The sequence below is a fragment of the Pimephales promelas genome, chromosome 17 (assembly GCF_988280905.1).
Source record: "Pimephales promelas chromosome 17, fPimPro1.hap1.1, whole genome shotgun sequence".
Lineage (NCBI taxonomy): Eukaryota > Metazoa > Chordata > Actinopteri > Cypriniformes > Leuciscidae > Pimephales > Pimephales promelas.
The window spans coordinates 15,734,996-15,759,565 of NC_142785.1; the positions used below are offsets into that span (position 1 = coordinate 15,734,996).

The 24,570-nt window shown below is 41.8% G+C and overlaps 2 protein-coding genes across 2 annotated transcripts; one reads left to right on the forward strand and one right to left on the reverse strand.

The window, feature by feature from the left end:
• Positions 1 to 733: 733 nt before the first annotated feature.
• Positions 734 to 16,137, reverse strand: g6pc1a.1 (glucose-6-phosphatase catalytic subunit 1a, tandem duplicate 1). Its single transcript, XM_039664777.2, has 5 exons — positions 15,754 to 16,137; positions 13,992 to 14,101; positions 5,608 to 5,713; positions 5,409 to 5,524; positions 734 to 4,592 (listed from the first exon to the last, which is right to left on the reverse strand). The coding sequence occupies exons 1-5, from the start codon at positions 15,969 to 15,971 to the stop codon at positions 4,081 to 4,083; spliced, it is 1,062 nt and encodes a 353-aa protein (XP_039520711.2). The 5' UTR covers positions 15,972 to 16,137; the 3' UTR covers positions 734 to 4,080.
• Positions 16,138 to 20,135: 3,998 nt separating this feature from the next.
• On the forward strand, positions 20,136 to 23,252 carry g6pc1a.2 (glucose-6-phosphatase catalytic subunit 1a, tandem duplicate 2). Its single transcript, XM_039664776.2, has 5 exons — positions 20,136 to 20,407; positions 20,484 to 20,593; positions 20,690 to 20,798; positions 20,889 to 21,004; positions 22,611 to 23,252. The coding sequence occupies exons 1-5, from the start codon at positions 20,178 to 20,180 to the stop codon at positions 23,111 to 23,113; spliced, it is 1,068 nt and encodes a 355-aa protein (XP_039520710.2). The 5' UTR covers positions 20,136 to 20,177; the 3' UTR covers positions 23,114 to 23,252.
• Positions 23,253 to 24,570: the final 1,318 nt, after the last annotated feature.

The following is a 24,570-nucleotide window of genomic DNA, read 5'->3' on the forward strand; positions in this document are numbered from 1 at the left end:
CATTTGACTCTCGTTCACCTTCAAAACACAAATGGATATATTTTAAATTAAATCTGAGAGGTTTCTGCCACAATTACCACTTTGTCGCTTCAAAAAGGTCATAAAGAGATCGTAAAACTAATCCATATGAATCGAGCGATTAAGTCTTACAGGTTTGGAACGACATGAGGGTGCATTAATGACAGTTTTTGCATTAAATATACTTTTTTTTTTTTTTTTTTTTTTACAGCCAATAACCAAATCGCATTTTTCTGGACAGAATAGTGCTGTGTTGCATGTTACACCCGTAACCTTCAGTGGGGAATGAAAAACATTGATAAGGATGTTTGTGCAGTCTGTGATGTAACGGGCCGCACAGATTCTCCTGGCCACCAAGCGCATAAACAAAATGTTCTGCACTTTGGCCTACTACGCCCATCACAAACCCCACTGAACAACAAAATTTAAAAGTCTATAAAAGAGGTTAGAGAAAAGTAGGCAAGGAAAGTTAATATTTAAAAGCAGTCCTCAGGAGGAAAATTAATCAATGTGGATGGGATTTTTTTTTTTTTTTTTTTTTTTTAGAAAAGTATTTTAGTATAAAAGTATGTTTTTAACCAACCAAACACAATGTAATTAATAATAGTAATAATGAATTAATTTGTAATATTGAAAGCTAATATGCCCACTGGATCTGAAAAATGATCAGAGGCTTTGGTGATAAGTTTGAAGTAAAAGAGAAACAAACAACGTCTCCACAATATAAACATTTATTCTTTTATTATGCAAAATCATGTGCAGTTAAAGTAGTCTGTAAGTAAAACTGAAATAAATGCATGCATGCAATTACATTGTTAAGGGATAAAAAAAGAAAGAATATAGGCCAATCATAGAGACAATATTCCATAATTAAAGTCATAAAAAATATCTCTGGAGATATCCTTGGCTTAGTACTGCATGTAAGTTCAGTATAACATAATACAATATAATGGTACTCAAAAATTGGCTATGTATACAGCCGATTTTTGCTAATTGATTTTTGTTATTTATGTGTGTTCAAAAAAAAAATGGATCTAATCTAAATGGATCTAATCTAATGTGTAGAATTCTTTGTTCATCTAAAGCCAGGGTTTTGTATGACGTAAAGCTTCAAGTATCCCTAGTGAAAAAGAAAACATACTTTATTGTATTTGAAATATATTCCATATTCAGTAGTACATTGCAAATATACTAACAAAAAATATATCTTCAAATATATTAAAAGTGTATTAGCATCATGGTTTTATCTATTTTCACACAGCCTTTAACACAAAAATAATTTTACTATATTTTCTAAAAAATATATATTTTCTAAAAATATACTTGAAGAGAAAATTCTGGTTATTTTTAAGAGTATTTAAGTGTATGCACTAAAATATATATTTTAGGTAAGTCTATATTTAAACTGTGTGCTGGAAATTATCATTGTAAAAATGCGTTGAAAGTATACTTTCAAAATACATTATAGTTTACAATAGTATTTTGTATCAAGTATAGCTAAGTATTATTTGTCTATTAATGTGCATTAAGCAGAAGACAAAGTGTGCAATTCGTAGTATGGACTTATAGTTGGCTCCAATAGCCGCGTGGGCAAGTGTACTAACATTTAGTGTGTAGCCGTTGTGATTCGGGAGAGCCGAGTTTGAGTCCCATGTGGACCTTTCTCGATCCTGTCCCTCCCTCTCTCTCCCACCTCACTTCCTGTTTAGCAATTGTCCTTTCCTAATAAAAGGCAAAAACGCCCAAAAAATAAAATAAAAAGTACAACTATAAATACACTAATGGTATATTGCTTGTATCTTTCAAAGACACTCATAATGAATTAAACAAATAAAGTACACTTTAATATCACTAATCAAGCATGTAACTAGTCCCTACACAGGCATATACTAAGTATACTTGAAGTTGTTCCAATTTAATACACAAAAGTAAACTAAATACATTTAAAGTTATGCTTTACTACAATTTAATTATGACTACAATATACTTAGTACAAAATGAGTTTGGCTGCAAGTAGCATTTTTTTTTTTTCACTGTGGATTCTAAGTGTATATAGTTGAATGGTGCAATAACTCACTTTGAGATGAATGATCCCTATAACGGCAGTCATGGGAACAATGTACAGATCACAGCCGTACTGTATGTCCAGATCATGACTGAGGGACCTTTGAACATAAGATCTGAATGAAAGTTACTTAGTGAATGGGCCAGCCTCCTTTAAAACCATTCACACAGTAACTAGATATGCAGGGAGGCTCCATAATATGATGACTTGCCAACAATATGCTCAAATTATCTTGGAAAGATCTAAGTGATAATTACAGGCACATAAATTCATCATAATCATGCGAGAGGATTCGAGAGGTCTCAATGTCTCATCATGCAGAATAGAACGGAGATATATACACTTACCTAAAGGATTATTAGGAACACCATTCTAATACTGTGTTTGACCCCCTTTCAGCCTTCAGAACTGCCTTAATTCTACGTGGCATTGATTCAACAAGGTTCTGAAAGCATTCTTTAGAAATGTTGGCCCATATTAATAGGATAGCATCTTGCAGTTGATGGAGATTTGTGGGATGCACATCCAAGGCACGAAGCTCCCGTTCCACCACATCCCAAAGATGCTCTGTTGGGTTAAGATCTGGTGACTGTGGGGGCCATTTTAGTACAGTGAACTCATCGTCATGTTCAAAAAACCAATTTAAAATGATTCGATCTTTGTGACATGGTGCATTATCCTGCTGGAAGTAGCCATCAGAGGATGGGTACTTGGTGGCCATAAAGGGATGGACATGGTCAGAAACAATGCTCAGGTAGGCCGTGGCATTTAAATGATGCCCAATTGGCACTAAGGGGCCTAAAGTGTGACAAGAAAACATCCCCCACACCATTACACCACCACCACCAGCCTGCACAGTGGTAACAAGGCATGTTGGATCCATGTTCCAAGGCATGATGGATCCAACTATCCATTTTCGGTGAGCTCTTGCAAACTGTAGCCTCTTTTTCCTATTTGTAGTGGAGATGAGTGGTACCCAGTGGGGTATTCTGCTGTTGTAGCCCATCCGTCTCAAGGTTGTGTGTGTTGTGGCTTCACAAATGCTTTGCTTCATACCTCGGTCGTAACGAGTAGTTATTTCAGTCAAAATTGCTCTTCTATCAGCTTGAATCAGTCTGCCCATTTTCCGTATTTTTGCCCACAGGACTGCCGCATACTGGATGTTTTTCCCTTTTCGCACCATTCTTTGTAAACCCTAGAAATGGTTGTGCGTGAAAATCCCAGTAACTGAGCAGATTGTGAAATACTCAGACCGGCCCGTCTGCCTCCAACAACCATGCCACGCTCAAAATTGCTTAAATCACCTTTCTTTCCCATTCTGACATTCAGGTTGGAGTTCAGGAGATTGTCTTGACCAGGACCACACCCCTAAATGCATTGGAGCTGCCATGGTTAGATTAGATAGTATTAATGAGAAATTGAACAGGTGTTTCTAATAATACTTTGTTTTAATAAATTTGCCATAAAGACAAGTGATTCATGAAATGAAAACTACCTTACAAGTGTAGCGGAGTTGTATACAAACATTTAAGCTTTTGTTTGAGTGTAAATATTATATCTGGAAATAAATAGCAGTTGAATATAATAGCTCTGTTGTTAATTTGAACCTCTAATATTATGCCCATCAAATGAGAGGGTTCTCTAGTTTTCAGCATTATTTGGGATTTTATCCATAAGAAAAAACAGACTATCGACATCGGATGATATCATTCTAAATAATCGGCTATCGGTATCGACTGAGACATTTCATATCGGTGCATCTCTAATATATACATATATGTATATGTACACACACATATTATATAAACGCAAACTTTAATGTTGGATGCAATTAATTGCTATTAGTATCCACCCATCCTGTACATGCCATTTGAGGTATTTTTTTAAATGGTGCACTGCAAAAACGTTTGCTGAACGATTGCATCAGTTGCAATGCAAATCTGCATCAGTCAAACTCTATGGTTTACCATTTAGCAAAGTTTTGCCTGAGTATTGCACTACATGTCCTTTCCATGCTTGTTTTCATTTGAAATCCAAGATAAGGCTCCAGGAACAAGTGCAGTGGGAAGTACCAAAGCAACAGCGCACTTGCTGAATGACAGAAGGTAGAAAAGGATCTGGTTGCTTGAGGAAAATGTCATCTTATCCAGGAGCTGCAGCAACACCAAAGATACACCAATACACCCAGTCCTGAAAGAACCGCTGCTGTGTTTCTTGCTTCTTGTTTCATTGTAGCGTGACAAGTGAAGACCAAGCCCCAGCCCGAACAGGGTGCCCATGTTCCTCAACAGGCTGGCGAAGGGGGTGGAGTCCATAAGGACCCAGTCTGGATTCACACACCATTTCTTTGCCTTTGCCAATGTCCAGAGCAGATCCACACCCAGAGCTTTCAGGAGCACATACAAGCCCACAGCAAAGAAGAGCAGGAACAGCGTGACGTTGAAGTACTTTCTCAGACTTGCGTTGTAGATCCACTGCACTCTGGAGAATGTTTCTGCTACAATTATTCCTGGAAATAAAGACCAACAACAAATGCTGATGCACTGTAAAGTAAACTGTAAAATATCATTTTCTGCTGCTCATTATTTCTTCAGAAATGCATTAAAAATGTTACATATAAATGACTTGAATATAACTCTGGTATGATGAGCATATATTTAATTTCTCAATTGAAAATCATTTTGACATTTTTGGGGTGGGTGGTATATCTGCCTTAATATCATAATAAAGGAGAACAAGCTTCATTTACAGGATGAAATTCTTGAAAATAACCGAGTAGTTTGCCATAATCATTTATTATTATTAATAAACTTGTTATTAATGAACAAAACTGCTTCACTGCTTACTTATTTGAAAACTTTTAGCTTCCAAATAACTGTGTCAAGGTCAATAAGCCAATCAATATATTAGGTAAATGAAAAGTTCCTGAAAGGGTTATTATAGATAATTAAAACAGAAAAACAAAACAACAACTAAAACATGACAAATGTGTTACATAAAAAAAAAAAATAACATAAACTAAAATTTCATTTCGGACCTTTATAATTTTCATTTAATTTAACTTCATGTAGTAAAATATCTAAAATAGTATTATAATAGTATCAATAAGTATATCAAAAACAGGTTGTGAATTGTCATGTGGTGCAACTCCCAAATATAGAAATATACTATATATATATTATATTATTATTATTATTATTATTTTACATAGTCATTACTTTTTAAATATTCTTTAAAATGGTATAAAAGTTTAATGTCCTTTTTTCCATAATGGAAACTCTATGTCATTGGCCCACATACTTGTATGAAAAAAGAAGACACCTACCTGAAATAACTCCACTGATAACTTGGTGTGGGAAATGTGCAGCCAGATAGACTCTAGACATGCACACCAGTAACTCCACCAAACCCAGAAGACTCCAGAGCATCAACTGAAAAAATCTAAAAGCAGACATTGCTGTATATTTAAGCATGAAGCCCTGATGATGTTCAGGCTCAGACCTATTTTCATGTCTCAGACTCACCTATAACTTAAAGGAGGCATTTTTCTTTCAGCAACAATAGAAAGCACAGCTGTAACCATTACGTAGCCAACTCCTGCAGAACCCATGGCATGACCCGACGGACTCCCTGACAAAGAGAACCAAACAAGCACATTGGTGAACACCAGTCTTGTGGAAAGGATTACAATATTGCGTTACTTAAGAAAGGTAACTAATTGAGTCACTTAGTTACTTTTTATGGAAAGTAATGCATGATGTTACTTTTTCCTAATCCCTGGCAGGGCTTGCGTTTTTGTTTTTAATTCCAAAAAAGTTCTATTTTTGACAAATGTAAAGGCCCTTCACACCAAAAGTGAGCAATAATTGAAATACAAATGTGATGCTTATCTTAATTCATTTTTGCTTGTACTGTATGTATGGTTGAATGGGATGCAATACTACAATAAACATCATCAGGGTTCGACAATAGGACTGGCCCAGGGCAGGGGGCCAGCCAGAGTAAACGTCGTTCGGGACAGTTGACACAACAGTCACTTGCCCGATCAGGCCAGTGCTGCATCACAAAAGTTTATCATTTGCACATGTTTTAAGCCTTGCCAATTTAAATATTGAAGCGCAGGAAGATGCGAAAGAAAAAATGCAAAATTGTGAGAAGTTTGGTGTGTGGCTTCTCAGACAGTGTGTGAATGAATGCTGAATTGAGCTCTTTTTCAAGTCTTGCGCTTGAATTCATGTCTCTATCACGTCTTATTGCGCATATTCCAACACAGTCTCATGAAGATGCGTATCTATACCACGAATGTCATTTCTCGTGGCATTTATACACCAAAAATGTTTTTTGCGTGCTTATGCTACGCACTAAAAACCCTGGGGTAGGTTTAGGGGGGAGGGGGGTGGGGAGTTCGTGCGTATTATACGCCTAAAAGTGCGTATCATTTGCACGCGAAAAACGCGTACCATATACACGCAAAAACTGTTTCGTGCTATATGCTATAACTTTCATGAGATCGGGCTCGCATATTCACACAAAATTATGTCAAAAAATGCTGGTCTCAGCGAGTAAACAGTTTGTATTGGTAATATCTTATATAAACATTGAAAGTTGACGATTAAAACGCGTGTAACAGTATTTTGCAGCTCTTAAAGTGACTGTGACCTAATATACTGCTGCTGTCTGTTAATCAACAAACATACAGTCACTGCTCGACTGAATAACTTAAGGATTAATCTATATTTAATTTAGAAAGTGAAGACTGTAATTTGTTTATTTATTCTTATTTTATTTCTGACTGTTTAACAATATACTGTGCATACTGTATATACTGTACATACGGACATACTGTAAAAAAGTTGCTGCCTTCAATTTTTAAGTACAATCAACTTAGATGTTTAAGTCATTTCAACTTAAATTACATCAAACTGACTTCAGTTTGAAGAAAAAATCCGAACAAAAAACTGTTGAAATCAGTTGAATCTTGTATAACATAAACAAGTTGACCTATTTTGGTACGTTAAAGCAATGTAAAAACATGTTGTCATAACTTATTGATCATATACTTTTTTTTACAGTAGGGGACCTGTCAGTCAATAAATTACTTATTTGAAAATAATAATAATAATAATAATAATAATAAAATAAGTGAGATATTTTGTTGCAAATTTAAAAGTAATGCGTTTAAATTTGAATACAAAACTCACATTGTAAATGAATGCGTTACCCCCAACACTGTGGAAAAACAATTGTTTGATCAGAGATACTGTACATCTGTTCAGGAACTTCCCAGTCTAAACTGGTTTGCTGGTCTTGGCTGGTTTATTGGTTGGTTTTCAGACCTGTGAACCAGCTTAGGCAAAATACCAGCAGTCATTTAGATAAAATATCAGTTCATGCAGGTTATTTATGAGCCATGTTAATTGGTCCAGAGTACTAACTCAGGTCAAGAATGAATGGATACTTGGCAGTAACATGTGTGACTTCACTCAAAGACGGCCCTTGAACTGGAACAGGATGATAGCCAGGTGCCAGATCCATTTCCACATGATAGATTAGATCAGCAGAATAGATTAGTTAAATTGCACAACTACTGGTCTACGGAGCAGATTTACTTTACGTATTTCATACATATTTATGAAGTAAGGGGATATAATGTACAGTCAGCCATTTATTATTGCAAAAAAAAAAAAAAAAAAAAAAAACAGACTGGAAGCTTTTATTTAGCAGAACTGACCGATTTATTAAATGACAACTTACCAAAATAAATTAATAAACAGAAATTAAATAATTATTTGAAATTAAATACAATTCATTGAGTGAGAAGAAAGAGACTTCTTCTCACTAAAAATGAGAGATTAAGGTCAAGTTCCCTTTCGTAGTCACTTCGAGTTACGTCAGAAGTGACGGAGATTGGGGGTTTCGCATAGAAAGCCAATCCTCTTCGAGTATTTAAACACGAGCCAATGGCATGCAATGCCTTGGGGCTGCGGAAATTTGCATAGCGTACTCCGCCCTACTCCGTGAGTATAAAAGGAGGAAGTGAACGCAACCGCAGTATGTTTTCGCTTCGGAGCCAAGAGAACCTCTTCACTCCTGAAAGCACTGTTCAAGACTCTTCGAGACGAGCGTCCTCTTCAGTGTTGGTGTGACGGCGGTACCCAGCGAGATTCTGCATCGCCTGCGATCTGAGCAGTGGTCTGCCAGACTTTGCGCTTCTCCCTGGTCGCTTCAGCGCTGAAAGAGTGAATTTCCTCCTCTCATTGAAAGAGCTGCACGCGCACGTCTTTTTAAAGACGGTTCGCCCGTGCTCTTCTGGGTGTGATTGATTTCTGTCGTCATCTGATGGTCACGATCGCTGCTTTGTATGCCTGGGCATTTCAGCATGCAGCAGCAGCGTTCGTGGATGACTCATTTTCCTTCTGTGGGAACATGACCATCTCTACACTGAGGTCGAGACTCAATGATCTCACTTGAGTGAGAGTCCCGGTCCCCCCCGCTCGATCGGTTTCCTCCATAGGGGGCCCGTCGACCCGGGGACCTGGTGATTTACGGTGATGGTGTGGGATAAGCCCCGACGATTCCTCGGGCCACACCTCCCGCCTCAGTGCGAGAGCCAGCGAGCGTTAGTTCGATTCAGTCGGTTGCTTCTTCGGTGGCACCGGCTGCTTCGGGCAGCGCTCCAGATGATGATGCGATGTCGATCACAGCATCACTAGGCGGGCTTGACTCCTCGGGAAGTGAGGATGCGGCCGCGTTGCCTCCCTCGGGAGCGTCAGCGCCGCCGTGTCTGATCCCGCGATGATGGCCGTGCTATCTCGGGCGTCCGTGAGCATCGGGTGGGGGTGGAACTCCGCCCCTCCCCGATCTCTCGCGGCTGAATAATTGGTTTTTGGGTAACGCTGCCGCCTTACGGCCACGGCCAACCCCAATTTCCTTTTTTCCCCGAGTTGCATGCGAAACTGACACGCACTAAAAAATAAATAAAAAAAAAAAAAAAAAAAGCGTGCTTAGTTCCCCGCCCTTCCTCCCCTCGGCGATGCGGCTGTCTGTGGGTACGCTGGGGCTCCCCCGGTCAACCGGCGGTTGCTCTCAGATGCCCCTCCAAAGCCTATGGGTTCTCGTCGTCTATGGCGGCGCGATTCTGTAGAGCGGCGGGACAGGCAGCCTCCGCCCTGCATATGATGAGCACCTACAAAGCTAGCTGCTCAGGAATGTGCACGAGGAGGTGATGGACCAAGCGAGCTGCGAGCCTGCCGCCTACCTTGTCCTTAAACGGGTCACGGAGGCGGTCGCTCGCTCCCTTGGTCAGGTGATGCCCACCGCTGTGGTCCAGGAGCATCATATGTTCGGCGGTGCGGTCCAGGACTTTGCCCAGCACTTCTCGACCGCCTAGGAGCAGACGAAGGCGGTTTCTCTGCCCCGACGGCCAGCTGCTGCCTCCAACCAGCCGTCGGCTCGGACGCCTCCGTCAGCTCGCCGCCAAGGACGCCCCCCTGCGGCTCCCTTCCCTCCCACGCGGCCCCAGCAGCAGCCTTCAGCCGGTTCGCGTCGCGGAGGAGGCCACAGGTAAGCGTCCCCCCCCCCCCCCCCCTCAGGCCGTGTGCCCCGCTATACGCCAGGCGAAGCGATGTTCCTGAGGCGGGCCGCTCAGTGATAGTGTCATGGTTTTTCTCAGGAGGCGGTGGCAGGGCCCCTCCTTCCCCGGTGGAGGGCCGGTGGAGAATCTTTTGTTCTAGCTAGCTCCCTGAGCTGGTTGAGGAAAAGCTGACACTGTCATGGAGCACACAGACTGGCATGAGCGCGCACGACGTCCATTGCGTCGCCCCGTTCATTCCTCTCTGTCTCGGAGGGCGCGGAAGGGTGCGTGTGTCGTCCCCGGGCTACGCCAATCCCTTCCCCCTCTGTCGCCAGACCCCCGGCAGAACAGACCCCCGTGGAACGCTCTGCCTTCCCTGGTCTCTTCTGTCGGGGAGCGGGTTTCGACGGTGCATCCGGACGGGGTAACTCCTGCACGCATGCCGGTCGACCCGCCTCGCTGCCCCTCCGGGGGGACGTCTGTGGTTCGCATGACCCCGTTGGCTCACTTCCTGGAAGCCTAGCTAGCGCTTCCCGGGTATCCCACTGGGTCATCAGAACGATCAGATTCGGCTACGCGATGCAGTTCGCACGGTCTCTTCCCCGCTTCAGGGGAGTTCGCTCCGCGATGGTTGGTGGCAATGCCCCAGTCTTGAGAGCGGAGATTGCGACCCTGCTGGCGAAGGGTGCAATCGAGACGGTCCCTCCAGCCGAGGTGAGGTCCGGGCTTACAGCCCCTACTTCATTGTCCCCAAAAAAGACCGGTGGGTTACGACCGATCCTGGACCTGCGCATTTTGAACCGTTCTCTCCATCGACTACCGTTCAGAATGCTCACGGCCAAACGCATTTTCGAATGTGTTCGGTATCAGGATTGGTTTGCAGCGATCGACCTGAAGGACGCGTACTTCCATGTCTCCATTCTCCCTCGACACAGACCGTTTCTTCGGTTTGCCTTCGAGGGCCAGGCATACCAGTACGCCGTTCTCCCAGTCGGGTTAGCTCTGTCCCCTCGCGTCTTCACGAGGATCGTCGAGGCAGCCCTTGTTCCCCTTCGCGAACACGGGGTTCGCACACTGAACTATCTCGACGACTGGCTGATACTAGCACACTCTCGAGCTCGGGTTTGCGAACACAGAGACCTGGTGCTACGGCACCAAGCCCGTCTGGGCCTTCGGGTCAACCGGGAAAAGAGCAAACTTTGCCCCGTGCAGAGGTTCTCTTTTCTCGGCATGGAGATAGACTCGGTCGCCATGTCCGCGCAGCTCACGACGAGCGCGCGCACTCACTGCTGGCTTGTCTTCGACAGTTCGAGGGCAAGAGTGCGGTTCCACTGAAACTATTTCAGAGGCTCCTGGGGCATATGGCATCCGCGGTACGCCGCTCGGTTTGCTTCATATGAGACCGCTTCAGCTGTGGCTTCGCGATCGAGTCCCGAGGTGGGCATGGCATCGCGGCTCGCTCCGAGTTCCAGTGACTCCGACGTGCCGCCGAACCTTCTTCCCGTGGTCGAACCTCAGCTTTTTACGGACAGGGTCCCTATTCAGCGAGTTTCCAGGCATCTCGTTGTCTCCACGGATGCGTCTACCACGGGTTGGGGTGCCATGTGCAATGGGCATGCAGCCGCCGGTTCTTGGACAGGAGCCCAGCGCCTCATGCACATCAATTGCCTCGAGCTGTTGGCAGCACGGCTCGCCCGGCACCGCTTCCGAGCGTGCTCAAGGGCCAGCATGTGCTTGTCCGCTCAGACAACACTACGGCAGTAGCGTACATCTACCACCAGGGGGGTCTACGCTCGCGCCGGTTGTCGCAGCTCGCTCGCCACCTCTTGATATGGAGTCAGAAGCACCTGAGGTCCCTTCGTGCAGCTACATTCCTGGAGACCGGAACCGGGCAGCCGTCGAGCTGTCCCGGGCCCGTTCCATCTCCGGCGAATGGCGACTCCATCCCCAGTCGGTCCAGCTGATTTGGGACCAGTTCGGGGAGGCACAGATAGACCTGTTCGCCTCTCGGGACTCGTCCCACTGCGCCCAGTTTATTCTCTGACCCGCGGCTCTCTCGGCTCGGATGCGCTGGCGCACAGCTGGCCACGGGGCTCACGCAAGTGTGCGTTCCCCCAGTGAGCCTCCTTGCACGGGTGTTGTGCAAGATCAAGGAGGACGAGGGGCAGGTCTTGCTGGTAGCCCCTACTGGCCCACCAAGACGTGGTTCTCCGAACTCTTGCTCCTCGCGACAGCACCTCCTTGGCCTATTCCTCTGAGACCGCACTCTCTCAGAGACGGGGCACTCTGTGGCACCCTTGTCCCGATCTTGGAGGCTGCACGTGTGGCTCCAGGACGGGACGAGGCAGGTTTGAGTTCGCTGCCACCTGCGGTGGCGGCAACCATCACTTCCGCAAGAGCGTCGTCCACGAGACACCTTTATGCGTTGAAGTGGAACCTCTTCGTCAATTGGTGTTCTTCTCGCTGAGAAGACCCCCGGAGATGTTCGATCGGAGTCGTGCTTCCTTCCTGCAAGAGGGGTTGGAGCGTAGGCTGTCGCCCTCCACCCTTTGGATTTATGTCGCGGCCATTGCCGCGTCTCATGATGCAGTGAAAGGTAAGTCTATGGGAAGCATGACCTGGTCATCAGGTTCCTGAGGGGAGCGAGGGGGCTAAATCCCCTCCCTCCCCTCCTGCCCTCTGGGGACCTCTCAGTAGACCTGGGTGCTCTGCAGAGGCCTCCCCTGGAGCCTTTGCAGTCGGTAGAGTTTTTGCCCTGTCCTATGTGACAGCACTCCTGATTGCATTGGTCTCCATCAGGAGAGTAAGGGACCTGCTCGCACTCTCTGTTGACGAAGTGTGCCTGGAGTTCGGGCCGGCTTACTCTCACGTATTCCTGAGACCCCGGCCTGGATTATGCCCAAGGTTCCTACCACTCCCCTCCGGGACCTGGTGGTGAACCTGCAAGCGCTGCCCCTGGAGGAGGCAGACCCAGCCTTGGCACTGCTCTGTCCGGTACGTGCTCGCGCACCTATGTCGACAGAACGCAGTGTTTCAGGACCTCAGACCAGCTCTTTGTCTGTCATGGGGGGAGCCAGAAGGGAAGGGCTCTCTCAAAGCAACGGCTGTCCCACTGGATAGTGGATGCCATTGCTTTGTCTTACCAGCAGCAAGGCCTTCCGTGCCCCCTTGGTGTGACGGCCCATTCCACTCGGAGTGTGGCCTCCTCTTGGGCTTTAGCGCACGGCGCCTCGCTAACAGACATCTGCAGAGCTGCAGGCTGGGCGACACCCAACACCTTCGCCAGATTCTATAATCTGCGAATTGAGCCGGTATCCTCTCCGTACTCGTTTCGGCCAGTTCTGGATCCGCTCAGGTGTCTTCGCTTGCTCGCCACTCCACTCCCCGGACTGGATAAGTGCGATATTTCCTCAGTTCTTCCATTGAAGCCTTGAGTCCTCCAGCACCGACGATGCGGGCACCACTGCTGTGGCTCTGGATGCTGGCTAGGTGCCTCCATGCGTACGGTTCCCCCCATGGTAACCGTCTCATGTGTATTATCCACTGTAAGCCTCTCTGAGCATGTGTCTTCCCTTGGCAAGCCATCTGCCACCCCTGGAGCTGAAATTAGTAGCCACCTGCGGTTGGTGCTCCAGTGATTCCATATGTGTTCCTATGTGGCCATATGTGTATTCGTAAGTCCTCCCTTCGGTAGGCAGCTGGTAGCATGTCCCCTTCGGGATATGTTTCCCAGTGTACCTTGGTAATCCTGTGTCTAAGTCGGATCCCCTAAGGAAAACAGGTAAGGCTCGGGGGTTCAGACTTTCGCAGGGCACTGGAAGACAGCCTGAAGTTGGCGTGATGGCACAGACCCCCAATCTCCGTCACTTCTGACGTAACTCGAAGTGACTACGAAAGGGAACGTCTCGGTTACGTATGTAACCCTCGTTCCCTGAGTAGGGAACGGAGACGTTACGTCTCCCTGCCACTTCTGCTGTATCGCTGGGTAGATGCCGAGTTCAGTCTTGGCTCCTCAGCGAAGACATACTGCGGTTGCGTTCACTTCCTCCTTTTATACTCACGGAGTAGGGCGGAGTACGCTATGCAAATTTCCGCAGCCCCAAGGCATTGCATGCCATTGGCTCGTGTTTAAATACTCGAAGAGGATTGGCTTTCTATGCGAAACCCCCAATCTCCGTCACTTCTGACGTAACGTCTCCGTTCCCTACTCAGGGAACGAGGGTTACATACGTAACCGAGACGTTATTATGCAAAACTATTCGACTGAAGAAAGCTGTGATTGACCAAACAAAATCAAGTATTTCAGATAGCTGTGTAATAAATATTGTAATATACCTGGTCCAGTTTCACAAGTGATGGGGAATTGTTGCAGTTCAGGATGTTTTACAGGGCCATAAAACTTAGTCTCATTCACCCACCAGTACGGCCTCTCACCGAAAAGCACCCTATAAATACATCAAAAATGTATATGTATATGAATGGGAGGGAGAATAGGAACACAAAGAAAACATGGAACTCAATTTAATTATTTATTATAAATAATATTCATCTAACACATAATAACTGAAATAATTCATGTTTAATATTAACAGAAATAATATTTTTGCTCGCACTTTATATTAAGTGTAATATAAGGTTAGGGACAGGTTTGGTAGGTTTAACAGTCTATTTACAGATTACAACTGTAATTACATGAATGTAATTAGAATATTTTATTTAAATATAACTACAATGTAAAGACGTATGTACACAATTAATAAGTGCATTGTTTCATTAATTTAAATGGCCGCACACAGTAGTTAAAGACATTTAAAGGGATACTTCAGGATTTAGCATTAAGCTTTGTATTAGTAGAAAACCTGTAGTATTTCCGAATTACGATGTCACAGTCCTCGTCTGCACCAGTCTGTCTTGTCATCAGCACTACACTTCCCAGGATCCTCTTGTCTCCACTCCTGAACTCACTCCCTCATCAGCCACCTGTTCCTCGTCTTGATCTGTGCCACCTGTTCTCACCTCATTATGTTTGATTCCTCCCTGTATTTAGTTCTCCCTCATTCAGTCAGTCTTTGTCGGTCAATGTTTATGCTACCTGTGTTTGCTCCCGTCTGTTTGTATCTGTGCCCGTTATTGTATGAGTAAAAGACTCCTCCTGTTCTTCTGCTTGCACCACAGCGTGACAGACGAGAGATTTATGTATTTTTTGTATGGAAAATTTTTGTGTCATGACTGAGGATTTTTTGGCCAGAGGCTAAAGACTACAATCAGTACTAGTGGCTGTCCTGCATGTTCTCAAGGGATCCCGAGGGATCTCACTCACAGAATGTACACACAGTGTCAGCCATCTTCATTTGGAAGCTAAGCTAGCAGGCTCTTGTTCTGTGGAGAAAGCTAAGTAGTAGGGGTTACCATCCTCTTTTTTCTCCGACATGTCCGGCCGTCGATGTCCGGGATTCAGCTTTTGCTTTCTGCAGTCGCCATTGATGGTTTACATGCACACCTTTTGTTTCAGTCTAACTGAATTCATTCTGATTAGTGAATCTGAATGTAGGGTTTACATAAATGCTAAAAAAGTGATCGGTTGATGTGCGTTTTAGCATTGCTAAGAAAATTCCCGCTCCTCCGTGAGAGATACGAGACCGGTGCGTCTCACAGGTGTCGCTCATCGGTAATCACGCCACCGGCCTCTCGCCGTTCTCCCGCGGCCCTAGCCTCGTCCTGCTCGTGCTCGCCACAGTAAACATTATGAATGGCGACTGTGGAACGCAAAAGCCGAATCCCGGACATTGTGGGACGTCTCGAAACACTTTAACTACTGCGCTCTGTTACCGGTAGGCGTGGCCTCCTAGGGCAGTGAAGCAAGTGCATTCTGGGAGTTGTTGTCTTTTCTCAGAAAGTTCCAAATTCAACAATGATTTCACTTTTCTTCTACATAAATTACCCATTTTAAATACACATCCATCTTTCCAGAGGTGAAGTATATTTTCGATTTATCGATAATGCGCCAGCGTAATCTTGTCACATTTTTTAGTTCAGTGATTGTATCCCCCTTAATAAGCTTTTAAATGAAGAATACGCAAACAAAAAGGCATCTCACCACTTCAAGACGAGGTTTAGCCAGTCTCCAACCACGGCCACCCAGATGAGTTTAACACCCACGTCTCTGCGCAGATGAAACCAAATGGGGAAAAACACAAAGAATGTGGTGTGGAGATCCGCCACCGAGGAGACCCACTGAAACAGATTCTCATAGTCCCGGTATTCGTTCTGCAAACGGACAGCTAGATTCACCCCCCAGCTGTGAAGCAGGTCCATCTCTGTAGCCTGAAATCAGGACGGTCACCCTGGACAAATGCGCTCGAGAGGGAGGATAGACACAAGGTGCAGGGATGGGGAATGGGGATCAAACTGCAGATATGAAGGCAGCCTGCCAGATCTCGTCTAAACTCGTACCCCAGTTTTCTGTTTTAGTTGGACTTTATTCAAGGCTAGATGCATTGGTTTTGTTTGCATGCTGGTTGGAGAACTCAGGGTCCCTCGATTTCATGACCTTTGACCAGTGATGACGCCGATGAGGCAAACACTGATAAAATGAGTGGACACATCAATTTGTGTGATGTCACTATGATGACATCTTACAGTGATGCATTTAATGCAAATTTTAATGGATCTCTTTGGCTTTTTTGACAAATTCATTGATCCATTCCTGTTTTGACTTGTGACATTTTGTTTTGTTGTACTTCATGGTGTTGTGTTCTTACAAACGGATGTTTATGGGCTCTTCCCTTGTGAAAAAGAAGCACACTTTAGCATACTTTTAAGAAAGGGCACTTAATACGTACATTAAAATAATATACTTTAGTGTATTTGGAGGCTTAATTGCATAGTTACAATTACATAAACGTGTACAATAGTTTAAATTTATATTAAATACATACAGTTAGTGCTTTTTGACCCACTTAAGTACTTAACATCTTCATGGAATTCATAATTACTTGTTATAGTGTTTGAAAAGTGTATTTCTGAATGTACTGACTAGCATTTATGGTAGATTAATTTATTTAAAGCTACACTGTGTAACTCTTTTAGTTTATTCTTAGCTAAAAACACTTAGTTCTTCCAAAAATACATGTGCTCATTAATGTATATTTACTTCGTTCAAGTAATAAAGTATTCTCGTAAGTGTATAATATGCCATTGAAAATACATACGGTAAGGGGTTCTAATGTCGGTCGTCATGTTGCCCCTCCATCTTGAAAGTACATTAGCCAAAGAGGGACATACTCGTTAATTCAAGCTTCGCCTTTTGCGTTTACGTTTGAGTTAACACTCATGGACGAGGTCGAACTGGAAGCCATGTTAATCTTGGACTACATTGGCCACCGTAGGAGTTAAAACGAAATCGGAATTGAGAGGAACAGAAACTAATATTCCCTGGATGGTCATATACCTTTTCACCACTAGATGGGGGTAAAAATCACACAGTGTAGCTTTATGTAATTTCTACTAAAACACATATGGCATGCATTTAAACATACTTCCCTAGTATTTGAAAAACAGTTTGCGAAAAGTATGACCTACTACTGCGGAGATTGGAAGCACGCTGGAGATGATTTATGAATGGAAATAAAGCAACACAACTGACACTGGTCACCTGACAGTAACAACATGGTGGATGTAGTATGTCCGAATTTCATCCATACAACCCATATTTATACTATATAATATATATATATATATATATATATTTTTTTTTTACATTTGCAAAGTAAGTTTTAATTCAAATGTACAGTATACAATTTCGGACACACCCATAGGATACACAACTCCATTTCAAAGAGTTTTGTACCAGCAAACACATTGCTCTCAAACACACTTTCTTGACATTCTATCTATTTTGTTAGCTGTAAAGGTGGTCTGTAAATATATTTAATAAAATAAAATGTTACTGAAGGACGAACAAACATCTCAAATATCAACAAGAAAAACCTGATTGCAGTTTAGCTTCATTTAAGCATTACAGATCAACTTAATGAATGATTTACTTATGTAACAACACACATGTAAACAAGCAAATCAGAAACTGCTTATGTAAGCAGCCAAATGAATGCCTGTCTTGGAGTGATAGGTTCCCACAGCTCTGAGATTATCTTCTGAACAGGATTCCCCTTCTTGTTTGTAGGAAATTTTCCCCTAGTTTCTCAAAAGTCAAAATGACGTAGGTCTATAGATTAATTGCAACATGTTTGTTTTGGCAAAAAAAAAAAAAAGAAAGTCAAATGGACTACTAAATAACATAAATAAAAATCAAAATAAACAAAAAATAATAAATAACTTGTATTAATTAAGGAATTATTTCAATTGTGAAGTATTTTTACTTTAATGTGGTATTTGCAATGTAGCCGATTTAAATAGTTAAAAAGTTTAAATTAAAAATTCTGAATTACATTTAAAACTATATATGCTTAATAATATTATTGCAATGCAAATTTTATTGGTGCTAAAATAGGCTTAATTTTCTTAATGTAACATATACACTCTCCTGCCACTTTATTAGGTAGGCCTACCTACACCTATCTCTCTGGGTTCACATGGTCCGAAAAAAAGAAAATATCCAGTGAGCGACAGTTCGGTGTGCGAAAATGGTTCTGGTTGATGCCAGAGGTCAGAGGAGAATGGCTGGTTCATTTCAACCGCCCAGAAAAGCATCTCCGAACGCACAACACGTTAAACCAGAGATGTAACGAAGTAGAACTACTTAAGTACTGTACTTAAGTACTAAAACACTGTATCTGTACTCTACTAGAGTATTGTTTTCTCATACTTCTACGTTTAATTCAGTAGATATTTTCGATGAATTTAATACTTTTACTTGGATATTTTTTTAATGTTCTGCTAGTTACTTGTTACAATTATGAAAATTTTACGAATCATTCGTTGCAAGTTGGCTTTCATGCAGCCTTAATCGCTCACATTGACAACTAATGCAGGGGTTGTCCTGCAATGACATTTTTTGGCGGCCGCCAAAGCAAATTTGTATCCCGCCAAAGTGCCTTATTTGATTGCTAGTTCAAACTTTTGACTGCTTTCTTTAATAATTACATGACACAATACTTCTACTTGTACTTGTACTTGTACTTCACTACTTAAGTAGTGAATTTTAAAATAAACTACTTGCAATACTTAAGTACAAACATTTTTGAATACTTTAGTACTTCTACTTAAGTGCGGTGCTCAAAGAGCACTTCAACTTCTACTCAAGTCACTTTTTTGATAGAGCACTTGTACTTTTACTGAAGTCCGGGTTTCTAGTACTTTATACATCTCTGCGTGAAACCCTAAAGCAGATGGACTACAGAAGGACACACTGACGAAACTGAAGCTACAATTGCTTGTTTGATGAGCCTAGGTCTGATATAGGGTCAGAATTTGGAGTAAACAACATGAAAGCATGTATTAATCATCCCTTGTCAGCGGTTCAGGCTGGTGGTGGTGCTGTAATGGTGTGAGGGATATTTTCTTGGAACACTTTTGGCCCTTTAGTACCAATGAAGCATTTTTAAATGCTACAGCCTACCCGAGTATTGTTGCTGACCATGTCCATCCCTTTATATCTAAAGTGTACCATCTTCTGATGGTTACTTCTAACAGGATAATGTCACAAATCTCAAATCATCTCAAACTTGTTTCAATATATGAAGAGTTCAGATGCAAAAGCCTCAAAATGCCATTTGAAATTTTCTTGTTTATTGATGAGTTTTATCAAACTTGTATATTTAAGTTCAGTAATTTCACTTAAATAACAATTAAATGGTAATTATCATTGCCATTTAAGTGAAATTACTGAAGTTAAATATACAAGCTTGATAAAAATGATCATTCTAGAAGAAAATTTCAAATGGCATTTAGAGGCTTTTGCATCTGAACTCTTCATATATACACAAATGGCCTCTATAGTCACCAGATCGCAGTCTAATAGATTAGCTTTATCGATGTGGTGGAACATGGATGTGAAGCCAACAAATCTTCAGCAAATATGTGATGCTATCATTTCAAACAATATGGACCAAATCTCAAAAGTGTATCTGTTACAAGCTAATAAAGTGGCCGGTGAGTGTAATAAATATGATTTTACTTAATTGTAAGAATCACACATAACCTATTACCTATTTTATAAATTGTGTTGCAATAATTATAGCAGATATATATATAAAACAAAATCCAATTACAGATGTTGACTGAGGCCGTGTGTGTTTTTGAGGTCACAGATGAGTTCAATGATTCACTGCTACGTCTTTTCTGTCCTTTTTCTCCTGAACTTGTTTGTGCGTTATCTCTTCTGACAGGACAAACATGCTCTTAACTCTAGCGGTTTTTTTTTCTTCTGTTCCACTCTGTGTTTTATTACACATGTGCAAGGTTCAAAGATCGGTTTGTCCATGCGTTGTGGTGGTGGGCCTGCTGGTATAAAAAACCACAGGCAGGTGGTGGAGGACTATCACTCTCGAGTAGCTCTACAACATGAATGCTGTGATGGATACAGTGCACGGGTTCGGGGTGAGTAGCACCCAATACCTGCAGACCCATTACAAAGACGCCCAAGGATGGTTTCTTTTCGTCTCCTTTGCGGCAGATCTAAGGAACACCTTCTTCATCTTCTTTCCCATCTGGTTCCATCTGAAAGAATCAGTCGGCATCAAGCTCATTTGGGTGGCTGTCATAGGGGATTGGCTCAATTTGGTATTCAAATGGTAAGCAAAGCAAAAAAATGTGTCAAATTTAAACATTAGTTGACAAAAAAAATGACTGTTGATTCATCTATTCAAGGATCCTGTTTGGAGAACGTCCATACTGGTGGATCCACGAGACTTCCTACTACATCAACAGCACAGCGCCACATATTGAACAGTATCCCATGACCTGTGAGACTGGCCCAGGTGCGTCTTCTTCTTCTAGAAGTACCACACTTGTCCTCATAAAACCTGTTTCATCATAAAAGACCACTTTGATCACTTATCTGCTTCTTGATGCAGGCAGTCCATCTGGCCACGCTATGGGCGCTGCTGGTGTTTACTACGCATTGGTCACATCCATCCTTGCCATAATGCTGAGCAAAGAGAACAAATCGCCATCCAAGAGCCTGTAAGTCAATCTTTAGCATTAGAAGCTTGTTTCAAAATAGATTTTTGGTTCTGCAGTACATTTAAACATCTTTTTTTTTTTTTTTGTCAGATACTTGCGTGGTTCACTTTGGACACTCTTCTGGGTGGTCCAGGTCTGTGTATGTCTCTCTCGAGTCTTCATCGCAGCTCATTTCCCCCATCAGGTTTTCGCAGGCGTTATTTCAGGTAGGAATCTCACAAATTCATCATCGATAGATGAAACTTAAAGCAACACTAAGTAAGATTTTTTTACCTTAAAATAATGTATTCAAAATCGTTTCAGTGTTTTATCAAGTTGTGACAGGGTGAAATGCACTTATGCCACCGCTTTTACGCTCCTTAATCTGTTATATCCAGAATGAGACATAAGAAAACTACAAATTTGACTTGCTTTACTACAAATTTGACTTGCTTTAAGCGTTACAATTGCTGATAGATGGAGCGTACTCGACAGTAGACTACAACTACATGTAAGATGCCTAGCAGCCAGGTAGCTTTTGAATTGTCATCATGATTCTAAAGCCGGTGCTGGATAAACAGGGACCATGTGCTTGCGTGCGTGTGTGTGCGACTGTAGGATGCGGTAGGCTAAATTATTTACGACAACAGTAATGGACAATTCCGCTTCCAACCTGTAGGGTGACCGCAGAGGAAAAATTACTTAGTGTTGCTTTAAAATTGTCGACTTAGAAATGCACCTGTGTTTTGTTTTTTGACAAAGTGCTTCAGATTGCTCTTTTCCTGTGAATTGAACCCATGACCTTGGGATTTCTAGTTTGGAATAAAAACGATTTACTGTTTTTGAAAGGAGACTCTTATACTCCTCAAAGCTGTGTTTATTTGATCAAAAATGCAGTAAAAACAGGAATATTGTGAAATATTATTACAATTTAAAATTACTGTTTTCTATTTCAATATATTTAAAAATGTCATTTATTCCTGTGATGCAAAGCTGAATTTTCAGCATCATTACTCAGTGTCATGAAATCATTCTGATATCCTGATTTGATAATAATAAAAAAATCTAATTAGCAATGTTAAAAACAATTTGTGTTGCTTAATATTTTTGTGGAACCTATGATACACTACCATTCAAAATATTTGGGATAAGAACGATAAAAGAAACGACATTAATATGTGAAGAGTTCAGATGCAAAAGCCTCTAAGTGCCATTTGAAATTTTCTTCTAGAATGATCATTTTTATCAAGCTTGTATATTTAAGTTCAGTGATTTCACTTAAATGGCAATGATAATTACCTATTAATTGTTATTTAAGTGAAATTACTGAACTTAAATATACAAGTTTGATAAAAATCATCATTAAAGAAGAAAATTTCAAATGGCATTTAGAGGCTTTTGCATCTGAACTCTTCATGTTTATTCACCAAGAACACATTAAATTGATGAAAAGTGACAGTAATGTTACAAAAGATTTCTATTTTTAAATATAAGCTTTCCACTATTATTAATAATAATCGAGTACCGATAAATGGGATATCATAATGATTTCTGAAGGATCATGTGATGAAGACTGGAGTAATGATGCTGAAAATACAGCTTTGATCACAGAAATAAATTACACTTTAAAATAGAGTCAAATAGAGCACAGTTCTTCTAAATTCTAAAAAAATATAACTGTTTTACTGCATTTGAAAGCAAAATAATGCAGCATTAGTGAGCCTTTCTTTTAACATTAAAACATTCCAAACATTTGACAAGTTAAATACCAGTTGAGAAACTGGAGCAAAAAAGAAATGTGTCATATTCTTAACTTATTTGTGTCCTTTACAGGCATGATTGTTGCGGAGGCTTTCAACAGACAGAAATGGATCTATAGTGCCAGTCTAAAGCATTACTTCAACGTCACGCTGTTCCTGCTCTCGTTTGCTGTGGGCTTGTACGTGCTCCTGAAAGCTCTGGGTGTGGATCTTCTCTGGACCATTGAGAAAGCCCAGAAGTGGTGCGTCAATCCAGCCTGGGTCCATTTGGACAGCACACCGTTCGCCAGCCTGTTGAGGAACATGGGCACCCTGTTCGGGCTGGGGCTCGGCCTTCACTCCCCACTATACACGGAAAGCAAGAAGAGCAGCAGCGCTCGCACCAGGATCTCCTGTATCGTCTCCTCTCTATTTCTTCTGCATCTCTTCGATTCCATCAAGCCTCCCACACACACGGCTGCTCTCTTCTACCTGCTGTCTTTCTGCAAGAGCGCCACTGTTCCCCTGGCCACGGTCAGCATCATCCCGTACTGCGTGTCCGGAGCCCTCGGTTTACAAAGCAAGAAACAGCTTTAAGCTGGGAAAGAACTGTACAAGACTGTAAGCAACGGCACAACTATTTACAGTATTTCAGACTAGCACATTTTCCAGTTCATCCCATCAGTCGAAGGAACACTAACTGATGAACAACTCGCCAGTTTAAAAGTGTTTTCTAACTCAGGGATGCAGATAACTAGTTTAAGTTAAACCCTGTTATATTGTAGGTACTGTTTATGATAATGTGTTGTGTAAGAATTGTGAATTTTAGAATTTTTAATTTTATATCTTAGGGGCTGTTTACACGACACCATTTTTTTCAACTAAAAATGGCAAACTTTTCATGCGTTATGACAACGCATTTTGGGGTTTGAAAACGATACTGTTATCGCCTCCAAGTAACCTACAAAAACACGAATGTGTGAAAACGGTGATGTCATTCACATGCATTCTGTAGAGGCGTAGTGTTTCTTTAAAAAAAGTGACATCACCAGCAGAATACAGCGTTTTTAATCATTTTCGCAGATCCACGTGAACGGGGATCGACAACGTTCTCGTCTTTTTGTATTTTTTTTAATAGTACATGGCTGTCGTGTAAACCTCCCCTTAGTGCTTTTGGATCTAGATGAAAAGGTCTGGTATTTGACAAAGAAGTAAGTTCTTTTTTGAGAACTGAAATAATAAAATATACTACAGTATATATAGGATGACACATTTTGTCCTATCTAAGCTGTATACTTTTTTTGAATATATTTTCTGTAATATTCTATTTTTTGGAAATTCTTTAGGTCTTTTTTAAAATAAAACTCTGAAAACATGTTCTTTTCACTTGCATTTTTTTAGGTTACATTTTATAAATAAATCTAAAGTGTGTGACAAAGTGTACAATTCAGTAAGCCAAATTCATGTAGTCATTAATATAGCATGCTGCATCCCAGCAAACACAGAATGTTCCCCTAATGTTCCCATTTGGTTATTTTTTGGGAACCAAATAAGAATGGGAACATTCTAAGAAAACTTTCCTGGGTAACCAATAGGGAATGTTCTGGGAACCAAAAACTAACGTTCTCAGAACGTAAAATTATTAGCTGGGATAATAATTGGGAAAAAGTTTAAAGGGATACTCCACCGTTGTTGTTTTTTTCATAATAAACTATGTTATTGAAGATTATAATAAGTTTTGTCGTACAGTATGAGTGAATCATGTGTTGAGCAACCTAAAGTATTGAACATTTTCAGTCTTCAACAAAAACTACAAGGAATCCCTAAGACTGAAACGACTGCTTGGCACTATGGCCATGTTTAAACCTGATATTAAGATGCGGTCTGTATCTGTAACAGATACTGTAACAGAATATCCCTCTGTTTTGTCCACTTTCAAACACTTCTGTCCTGATCTCCAGAGGAGGGTGGGTTGAATTTTTTTTTTTTTTTTTTTTTTTTTAGATCTTTCAATCTAATGGACAAAATAAGCTTGTGTAATTTACAAATGAAAG